Source organism: Chenopodium quinoa, unplaced genomic scaffold, assembly GCF_001683475.1.
Source record: "Chenopodium quinoa cultivar QQ74 unplaced genomic scaffold, ASM168347v1, whole genome shotgun sequence".
In the NCBI taxonomy this organism is placed as follows: Eukaryota; Viridiplantae; Streptophyta; class Magnoliopsida; order Caryophyllales; family Amaranthaceae; genus Chenopodium; species Chenopodium quinoa.
Genome location: NW_018743175.1, coordinates 1,256,945 through 1,267,225, shown reverse-complemented (window position 1 = coordinate 1,267,225; position 10,281 = coordinate 1,256,945). Strand labels below are relative to the sequence as shown.

Here is a 10,281-nt window from a genome sequence, read left to right as displayed (position 1 = left end):
GATTAAATTAATGAATTGATCTTTACTCCCTCTATTTCAGATTAAATGCAACAATTTTACTTTTGCACCATTCATTTATCTTATTTTTTATTAAACTTTTTTTGTACATATCTCAATTATTATGACAATTAACGACTACTTTCACAACTATTTTTGCCAAACAGAGCTTTAGTCTAGCCTTCAATCATTCACATGGCTTACAATTTTCCTTATTTGAGATCCGGTAGTTCATTGGATAAAGCTTGTCAGTGACTTTTGAGAATGGTTAGTTCAAATATCGATGCTCTAAAATGGCAACCATGGAGAACTAAGCCGTTGTTTATTAGGGAAGTGGAGGTATATAGAATTAAATGTAGGTTGGATAAATCACAATAGTTCCGAATTTCTTAATGTTTTGCTAGAGAGACTCGAATATGCAAGAAAGATAGGTGAAAGTAACCACTCAGAGTCATACGAAGTACGAAATAGCTGTTAGTATGGAGGAGTTGGACCGTTGAATCACAAGTAGAAAGCTTCTGAAACTACCTCTCCCTGCATTAGTTCTTCTGGAGAAGGTAAATACACTCAAACAGAAGTAAAAAATAAACCAAATTAGAATCAGTTTGAAAAATGGTTGCTCTCAAGAGAGAACTGGTTTGCATTGTCAATCTAGGAAGCAATCTCAAATACTTGTTTGCACAATCAATCAATCGCAGAACTCAGCGTGAAGCTATAAAATTATGCAAGCATACAAAAACTGACTCCCGACAGGCAGACTTGCAACCAAGTGAATTCAATTGGCAATTGACGCTATTCTAATGGACATCTATTCCTCCCCAACTTAGCCATAACATAATTATGGCCCAAAGATTGCACATGGAAGCAAAGGACTCTCGAACTTTTGTGATCGAAGTATCCGCTTTCAATGCTGGAATATACGGATCTGTATGTGCTTACATAAAATCATAATCATCAACAGGATCATAACCAGCAACAGCTAAATCATCATCAGGCTTATCAACAAGAAGCTGCTTCTTCTTTAAGCCTGCAAGACGAACAAATAGATGTTCATAAAAGAAATTCCTGACAGAACATGTAAATTTTCAAAATGTTGAAAAAGCAGTGGACAAGCAATTATATGGATATCTAACTCTCGTAGCAAGGTGAAGAAACCCATTTGAGTAACAAAAAAAAGGTTTACAAAAACATCCATAAGTTGGGCCTTTTCCCCCTAGTTGCTTAGATAATTTGACGACGGAGGGTAACTTTGAGCACTTACAGGTGGATTTTGTTACTTATCTAATATTAAAATTATTATCAGACACACAGTAATGTCCGAGCATATAAAAGAACACAGGAGTCAACTATGCTCAAAAAGCATGTTGTAATTCATGAGCATCCTCAGGATCTAATATCTGGTAATTGGTCCTCAACATTTCACCCCCTCGGTAACACAATGGTGGGCTAGCACGACTTATACATGCATTCAAACCTAAATAAAAGAGCAACACAAAGATGACTACAGAATGTGTATAAAATTATATTGGACCAAAAAAACACCATGATTCAGTATAAAAAACCCTTAGACCACCAGCCAGAAAGCTCACAAGTTCCATTACTCAATTTCACCTCTCATCCAACAGGCATGATGGCTAGTACTTGAACAACAAAAAACCCCTAATAATTGCCAAATAAGCTACAGCAGACTAGTTAAGAGGCAAAATAATGAGAACTTTGGTCACATATCCAAGATTTTTAGCAAGTCTTTTAGTTCTTAACTCAATCTACTAATCTAAGGGAAACTCCTCACGACGTCATCAAGATGGAAAAGAGATGTGATGGTTCAGATAAGCATAGTACACATGTAGATTTTGAAAATATGAAAATACATCAGCTAAAAAAAAAAAAGAAAAGAAAAACCAAAAAAAGTCCCAACTAAAAGGAAAATTTCTGGAGGACTCTCCTTGTGGCAATTGAGTCTATCTACAAGTGGGTTTGGCAGGGTACAACTGTAAAGAAGAAAAGGTTAAAGGCAAGTGAATTGTTGAGCAGCAGAGATTGGTTCTTATTCTAATACATACATGTTGGTAAACCGTTATAAGGAATATGGTTTTTGAAACCATAACCTACTCTTCTATGAACATTTTGTATTATTAAATCCGTTATGAACATTACTGGAACTTCATGTAAGGTCACAAAGAAAGCAGTAGTCCATTACATAATGAATTATTGAACTAATAAACAGGATAATCTGTCTTCAACAAAATACCTAATGAGATCTACCTCAATATTTTATAGTTTCACACTCCTTGCTCATCCAGTCATCACACCAGAAAAATGAGGGTATGTGTATGCCCAACCAAGCTAATTCACCTTAATGAAGGACAAAGCAGAAATTGATGCTTCTCAATTTCAAACTATAAGCACAAAGCAGAAATTGCTTCTCAATTTCAAACTATAAGGACAAGGCAGAAACTGATGCTTCTCAATTTTAACTAAGGTATGAGATTGAAACAATAGGCATGCATGATATGTGATGTTAAGTTCCATAAAGAGGGCATACAAGAGCACAGACAAAAACACGGATACATCACATAGCTTTGGCATGTTCTTTTTCTTGTAGAAAACAGGAAATACATTAAATTATTATAATTATAGACATTTTTCCATAATCAAAGAGGTGATACAATATCATTCCATGACTTCAGTAAGTTTCAAGCTTGTATGAAGTGACTGCTAATGTTAAATATTAAGCTTGAATCAAATCAGAAATTTATTGAAAGACAGTAGAATCAGCACCTCTCTAAGTTTGATGGAATCTACAAATTATCTACTGTTCATAAATAAGAATTTACAAAACTCATCTCATACCACTTGTTCAGAGTGCTCTAATTCAATCAGAAACCAAGATCAACCCCACATTTATAGACAAATGGACTCTTATTGTATTTTCATAACACAGACAGCTAGTCATTCGGTGAATATATGCTGGTTTAAGCTTTCACTTTGCTGACTAATAAGCAACGTAGTAAATGATTAGTACAAGACTTGTTACAAAGGTAGCTAGTCGATGATATAAAAAGATGAAAAACTACTGATAGTAAAGACAGTATTTTCACACGAAGAGTCATCTTTACAATCCTTTCTACTCCCGTACTCCAGGTACAAGGCAGGGAGGGAATGATACTTGTACTAAACATATTACTTGATAGTCAACACAGATATAGGCAGCCAAACTTTATCCCCCCACCCCCCAAAAAAAAAAAGGAAAATTAAACATGTAAAAAGCAATAGGCCGCAAACTTTACCAACACAGATCTTACACAGAAGCATACCTGTTTTCTTTTTACCAGCATTGGCCTCTTTTTCTGCCTTCAGCTTTTCATTTGCAATTGCTGTAACAGAGGAGGCAACTTCCTTTGCATCTGCAGCTTTTAAAGAAGTCGTTGACAGCCTCATCACTGCCTTCAGTAACCCAATATAATGGAAACTTTTCTGCATTGAGAAAGAAATAAACCTTAAGTAAGACATTCCTGCATTGTAATATCTCTCAACGAGAAGATATAACTAAAAAGTACAGAGAAAAGGAAACAAATGGAGCTGATGAGTCCAACCTCATATGGACGAAGCTTATGAGAAATCAGTTCAGCGTATTCTAAAAAGTCACTTTCAGATTTTGGTATGAAATTGTCTAAAGTCTTGTCATCACCCTTTCTAGCAAATAGCTCTGTTGTGGCCTTGTAATCTGCTTCTTCCACAAGCCTGAAACAAAAAACAAAAGACAACTGAAATTACAATCTCAAAAATACAGCGAACTGCATCACTATCTTCAGGTGCAAAGGAGCCTACACATATTATGCAGTCCCAACTACTAGGGCTGTTATGATGCTAAGGAGATATACGTACAGGGGGAGGAAAAGTAGCTATTTTCTATCCCAACATTAATACAAATGGAAGTAAAGAGCTGACAAGGTAAAGAGCACACACATGATAATCTAAATTTTTTATTAAAAAAAAAAAAAAAGCATCATGAAAACCCCGAAGAAATGGATTTCCCATCTTCTAGAACTTCAAAGAGTGGGTAAGAGTGTTGTACCCGTAAGAAGGAAAGGTGATTTACCAGAGTTAACCACACAATTAGGCCTCACTTTTCACTTTTTTCACTCTTTAGGTACTCTTTTTTTTTCACTCTTTGAGTATTCTAACCAATTTTCAGGCCAACTAACTCCCCTTTAACCCACCGTTAACTCAAGGCAATTAAAAATTAATTTTTTTTAATCCAAAAATTAATTGCAGTTAATGTCTTCCCAAGTTTTCAAAAAAAAAAAAAAAAAAAAGAGCAGTTTTTTTTTAAATGAAAAAGAGGAACTAGATTAAATTAAAGATAGTTTGAAGGTGTTTCATGCTCTGAAGAAGGGGATTTTTTAGCCTTCGGATTTTGGGAAAATTATCAAAGACATCCTGCAACTAGCTTCTACTAGCAGCTGCTGCTCCTTCTCGTGGATCAAAAGGTCAGGGAACCAAGTTGCTCATCACTTGGCTCGCCTAAGTAGTACTTACGAGGATTTTCGTGTCTGGCTGGAGGAATACCCTCCTGTAATTCATCCTTTTGTATTGGCTGACTTGAGTTCTTAATTCTATTATGCCGTTTCCGTTAAAAAAAAAAAAAAAAAAAAAAAAAAAAAAAAAAAAAAAAAAAAAAAAACTCTCCTCTTTCTTCTTATTTCTCTAACTCAGCCGCCGCTCAAGTTTTCCTCATTCAATCCGATCTAATTAACTCCAATCAACTTCGATTCAGTTCAAAATTCGTCGAGCAAATCATCAAATATAGTATTTCTCAATCGAAAATCTACACCAAATAGGCACAAATAATCACTTCAATCACGACTCAATAGAATTTGATGAGAAACGCAGCAAAGTATCTCAGATTTTGAACCATGGGGTTCGTATTTTCCCAACAAGAACGTATCATTTTCGACGTCTCATTTTACCACGGGGTTTGTATTTTCCTCACATTTCAAGTGCCTCGATATACATGCTTGGCTGGACATTAGTTAAGTTAACCCAAGGGACTCTCTTTACTTGATGTATTTAATTGATTTGGCCGGAATTGGGATTGAGTACCCAAACGGTGAAAAAAAAAAAAATTGGAGTACTCAAACGATGAAAAAAGTGAAAAGTAAGGGCCTGTTTGTGTGGTTAACTCGATTTATCAGTAATTTAATACCTAAGCTATGTAAGTTATTTAAATTCTCAGGTCCAATTAGCCCAATCAGATATTAGCAATTCAAATGATACACACTAAACTAAAGGTCTTGGCACAATAAATCAACTTGCAAAGTGGAAGATACAACTTTAAGTTCCAGACTATTTACCAGGTAACACCGAGCCATAAAATATTGTGCATTTACATTTAGTAATTTCCCAAAAATTAATAAATAAATGAATTCATTGGAAATTACATTTTTGATAAACAATTCTTGATCAATAAGACTCATGATTCCAATTCTAAGGCAATCATAAATTTAGCCTAACTTAATGAGTAAAAGAGGGAAACCTAATATAGATAGCACTGAGTAATAGAATGCATGAAACAACACATTGGAACTCTTATGTCTTTCTAAACAAAAAATAATCTCTTTTGCATACAAGAACGGATGATCCATTAGAATAAAGAATAAACAAAGTGCCAACCATCAAGTCAAAGTGGTCAACCAAGCAGAGAAATTTAAGCTAATTGATATAAACATACTAATGAATAAGGAATCGATGCTAGCCCCAGTACTTCCTTAATCTAAGGTTTTCTTATTAGAAGGTTATTAAGTGTGTCTACAATGATATAGTTCTGCAAGCAACAAGTGAACAAAACAAACCTACAAGCACAGTAAAAGTTGTTATAAAAAATGAGTTCTGATTAACTATTATGATGGTATGATCCTGAAACTAACCTTTGTTGACGCAATTTCTCTGTGACAGGATCCAATGCTGTTTCTTTAGCTTCTTCCACATCTTTTCCTTTTTTCCCAGTTTCCTTAGAAGCAGCTTTCTTGGCAGGCTTTTCAGGTACTTTAACTGGTGGAGGTGCCTGAGAAACAACACAAAAGAGCGCAGAAAGAAAAGCATGAGTAGAACTTAAGGATGCTAATCAAATGTAATGATTCAAAACATACATTAGACATTGACATGTGAGATTTATTGCTTAAAAACAATCTACTTGTCATTGTCAAATTCTATCAGATAATAATATGAACTAGTAAATCACAGTTGAAAGAGACATGAGGTTCAAAGGTCAGATACCAATACCCATAAGGGCCATAACTAACAAATCTACAAGTAAAGATCATAAGAAAAAATATATATTGTTGAAGACACGGTTCAACATTGGCACAAAATAACTCCATTGTAAACATACCTGTTCTTCCTCCTCCCAGGATTCCTTCACATCATCAACATCAACATCTTCATCATCCCAACTACTTTTCAGAATATCCTTTTTAGCAACTTGTGGTGTGAAGTCCTCATTCTCTAAATCAATAGCAAAGATTTATTACAGGTCAGGAATCCCAAAAAAAAACCATGACCAACAACAGCAAAAGTCATGTGAATCATGTGATCTCTTTGTATAGTATCCAAATTTTGACAATCCTATTTTCTTAAAAAAAAAAAAAAAAAAAAAAATCAATGCAAAAGGATTCTGTCGAACAGAAAGTCTACATGAGAACGATTACTGCCTCACCAAAATAAGGATAAAGAGAAAATGTTACTTGCCAACAATTGTGCCAGCAGGCTTCCCATTAAAAATTCACTTTATGAAATATATACTTGATGCAAGACCGCAACTATATACGTATTTCTCATGTTGTCTTCAAACAAGTTTGCATCTATAATTCAGAATCGAAAAATGACCAATTTCTTAAACTTAAAAGACACAAGCTTTCGATTACTTTCACACATATAGTGAGCTATTAAGTTTTAGGATTAACTTCTATGCCTAAAGATCAGATAATATCAATATCACGCTTATGAATACTATTGCCCTATTCTAGTAAGCCACTTTAGAATACTCAGAATAAATCCTTTTCTCCCAACAGGGTGACGGAATATGTAGCACTACATACCAATTCTGAATAATAATAATTACCCTAAATAATAATAACAATCAAACTTATGAATAATAATCAAAATCTTACCCCAGTCGTCCTCCATGACTGTATGCTTGTTAGATGAAATCAATTAACAATTCAAAAATATCAAATTCACCTCAAACCCTGAACCAAAAAAAAAAATCAATTCAAACGATTTGAGGAATTCCACAGTAAGGCTAAAGAATCAAAAACACATGCAAAAAAATAAAAAAAATCACGCTCAGCCTACCTCGCGAATCTCGTCTGAGTTCGCGCGGTGCAAATCGATGAAATCAACGGTCTGAACTTTGAGTGAAGAGGGGTGTTCTGCAATTGAATTTTGATTTAGTTGAATTAGGGTTTTGAGACCGGAACCCTAGATCTGTGAATTGGTAGAAGAATAGATGATTTGAGGAAAGGAGAAATTGGGGATTTAGTCAGGAAAAAGTTTGCGAGTAGAATGGTGGGATACTAATCGTCAAAGCTGCTACGATTATCGTCTGCGCTCCTTTTGTTCTGGTGTATGCTCGATGCTTTTTTGGGGTTGTGACTAGAGAGAGTGTGGACTATCGCAAGCCCAAGTCTATATAATCCAGCATGGAAATTACCAACCACCACAAATATGGCAGCTTTTATCAACCAATCGCATATATAGTACTCCCTTCGTCTCTATATTTTTTTGTTTTATTAGACTTTTTAGGTTCTCTAATACAAGTTTTAAAACATGTACATCTTTATTTTCACATGTGTGAAAATGCATTGACAAACGCATTAAAAAGAACTCGCCAACTAAAAGAAACAAAGCGTAGTAATTTCTTCAAAGTTTCGATTAAAAAACGTGTACAAATACTAACATTGGATAATTTATTTTTATTATTTTTAAACACTTTTAAAATATTCAGCTTAGTTTTGCAAAAATTGTAACTTCGTCCAAAAAGAAAAGAAGAATGTCAACTTTGACTTCTTATAGTAATTGCTCAAGAAATGTACTTGACAAAATTTAGTAGAATATATAAAACAATTATGAGTTTCAACCATCACCTTAACCTTTTGTCAAATTTAGTCATTTAATATTTTAAGTTTTTAACAAGGTATCAGGAGTTAATTAATTTGATAAGAAGCTCGCGAATTCAAATCTCATCTACCACGGGAATCTCATATGCGAGAGTGTGATAATGTATATACACCAATATTGGGCATTTGGGCTTTAATTAGAGGTGATCAACTATGTTTCGGCCTGATAAAATGGCAGGTTGGAGCAAGTCAAAGAACACCATTTTTAGTTAAAAACCCGAATCGGCCTGGAAAAAGCCCGCTCTGGCCCGACAAGCCCACTGCGGGTTTGAGCATGATATTTGATGTTAAGACCTGACGCAACTCAAATTTATATCACCTCTAGCTTCAACCATGGTTACATGATTTTGAATAGTCTTTTGTAAAGTAGTATTAGCAAGAGACTTTTCATTGCCTGCACGCAATCTTTTATGTGAAGTTACCAAGGACATAGTCTTAATCAACGAGCTTGAAGCACAAGTAATCTTTTAAATAAATTATAAATGTATATACTTTTATTCTTCACATCAATTTTATTTGAATCATCAACCAGAAGCATACTTTGATATAGTATCACATTATATAAACAAAATTGTATTAAGACTAAATTCAATAATTCAAAATTAAAATACTACTAATGAAGAAAGCAGCATCAATATCTACTACATCAGCTGATTCAACACTAATTGAAGCCATTATTGGTAACCAAGACTTAGCAGATGAAATATTACTCAGTTTATCTCCAAAATCTCTAGTGAAGTCCAAATGTATATCCAAGAAATTTCTTTCTATGATCTCAAATCCATATTTCGAACGTCGTTATTCCCTCCTTCACCCCCCTTCTTTCTCTGACCTTTTCTTGGTTCCTAAAATTATCAGTTACTGCCCTGAAATCGAATATCTTTCTCTAAGTCAATATGATCATGATCACCACCCAAATGCACCGTCGATAAGTTTTCTTACCATCCAAGGTTTCAAGATCTTACAATCTTGCAATGGGCTTTTGCTTTGCTCAAGAAATTATGTTGGCAAACAACACATAACAACATATCATGTGTGCAATCCTACAACGCAACAATATGTTGATCTCCCTAGAAATACCTTCATGAAGGTATATCATTTCGAGCTCTCATTAGCTTATGATCCTTTAAGATCGCATGCTTACAACGTTATTTGTGTTCAAATACTTGATGAACATCAAGGCCTATGCCAAATCTCAATTTATGAATCAATAACTGGTATATGGATGCCTCACAATGAACTCTTTGTCGCGCCTGAGGGAATAGATTTTGGTCACACGGTTTATTGCAATGGTAATATTCATTGGATTAAAGGTTCTAAATCTAAGGGATTGTATTTTAATGTCGATACTAAATGCCTCAAATCATTGCCTGAGTTACCAACGAAAGAGCATGATCTTCATCATCAGTATATATACGAGTACTTTGGCCATTCACAAGGCTTTTTACAATATGTTGTTACATCCCCTAGCCTAAGACATTTTGAAATATTTGAGATGAACAAAGATTACTCAAGATGGTTGTTCAAATTTAGGATCGATCTTGGTGCATTGGCGCGCAAATTTCCAAGCATGGCTCGTAGGTCTCTTGGTGGCTATATGGACTCGAGCTATGAGTGTGATGTGTTATCAGTTTTTAGAGGACAAAATAAAAATAGTCATTATAAGGTTTTGCTCTCAATCCCCGGTGAGGTTATTGCCTACAATCACAAGATGAAAACTTCGTGGAAAGTTTGTGACTTGAAGGTTCGTGCTGAAGAGAGGCGCGTATGGTATAGAGTTTACTCTGCCTACGAATATTATGAAACCATTTCTCCTCTTTAAGAATGAGGACCAATTCAAGTGATTGGAATAGGGTGATCGAAGGCATACTCCATGAATCCATGTAGACTTTGTAAATAAGTAGTGTGATTGTGTGAAGGCTTTGTTGTTTGAAATGTATAGACTTTGTATTTAAAGTAGACCTGTCTTTTATTAACATTATCACAGTTTGTAAATAAAGAGGTTACCATCTCCGTGCCATAATTATCTTCGTGTATACTATTTTGAAATTTGACAATTTTTCGGCCCAACTCTTGTTAGCTTTCTTAAAATTCGTGTCAAATT

General features: G+C 34.6%; 2 protein-coding genes across 2 annotated transcripts; one reads left to right on the top strand and one right to left on the bottom strand.

Annotated features, from left to right (window-relative positions):
- Nucleotides 1–571: 571 nt before the first annotated feature.
- LOC110732348 (eukaryotic translation initiation factor 3 subunit J-A-like) lies at nt 572–7,683 on the bottom strand. The gene is made up of 7 exons (XM_021912280.1): nt 7,354–7,683; nt 7,170–7,247; nt 6,392–6,504; nt 5,928–6,064; nt 3,594–3,741; nt 3,315–3,474; nt 572–1,024 (listed from the first exon to the last, which is right to left on the bottom strand). The coding sequence occupies exons 2-7, from the start codon at nt 7,183–7,185 to the stop codon at nt 933–935; spliced, it is 666 nt and encodes a 221-aa protein (XP_021767972.1). The 5' UTR covers nt 7,186–7,247; nt 7,354–7,683; the 3' UTR covers nt 572–932.
- A 1,110-nt stretch (nt 7,684–8,793) lies between these two features.
- On the top strand, nt 8,794–9,999 carry LOC110732817 (F-box protein At5g07610-like). Its single transcript, XM_021912821.1, has one exon. It carries the CDS (start codon nt 8,794–8,796, stop codon nt 9,997–9,999), a length of 1,206 nt encoding a protein of 401 aa, XP_021768513.1.
- Nucleotides 10,000–10,281: the final 282 nt, after the last annotated feature.

Coding starts and splice junctions, on each gene's coding strand:
- LOC110732348 (XM_021912280.1), bottom strand. Junction 3,475..3,593: donor ATAAGCTTCGTCCATATGAG/GTTGGACTCATC, acceptor TTCTCAATGCAG/AAAAGTTTCCATTATATTGG. Junction 1,025..3,314: donor TGCTGGTAAAAAGAAAACAG/GTATGCTTCTGT, acceptor TTCGTCTTGCAG/GCTTAAAGAAGAAGCAGCTT.
- LOC110732817 (XM_021912821.1), top strand. CDS start 8,794: ATGAAGAAAGCAGCATCAATATCTACTACATCAGCTGATTCAACACTA.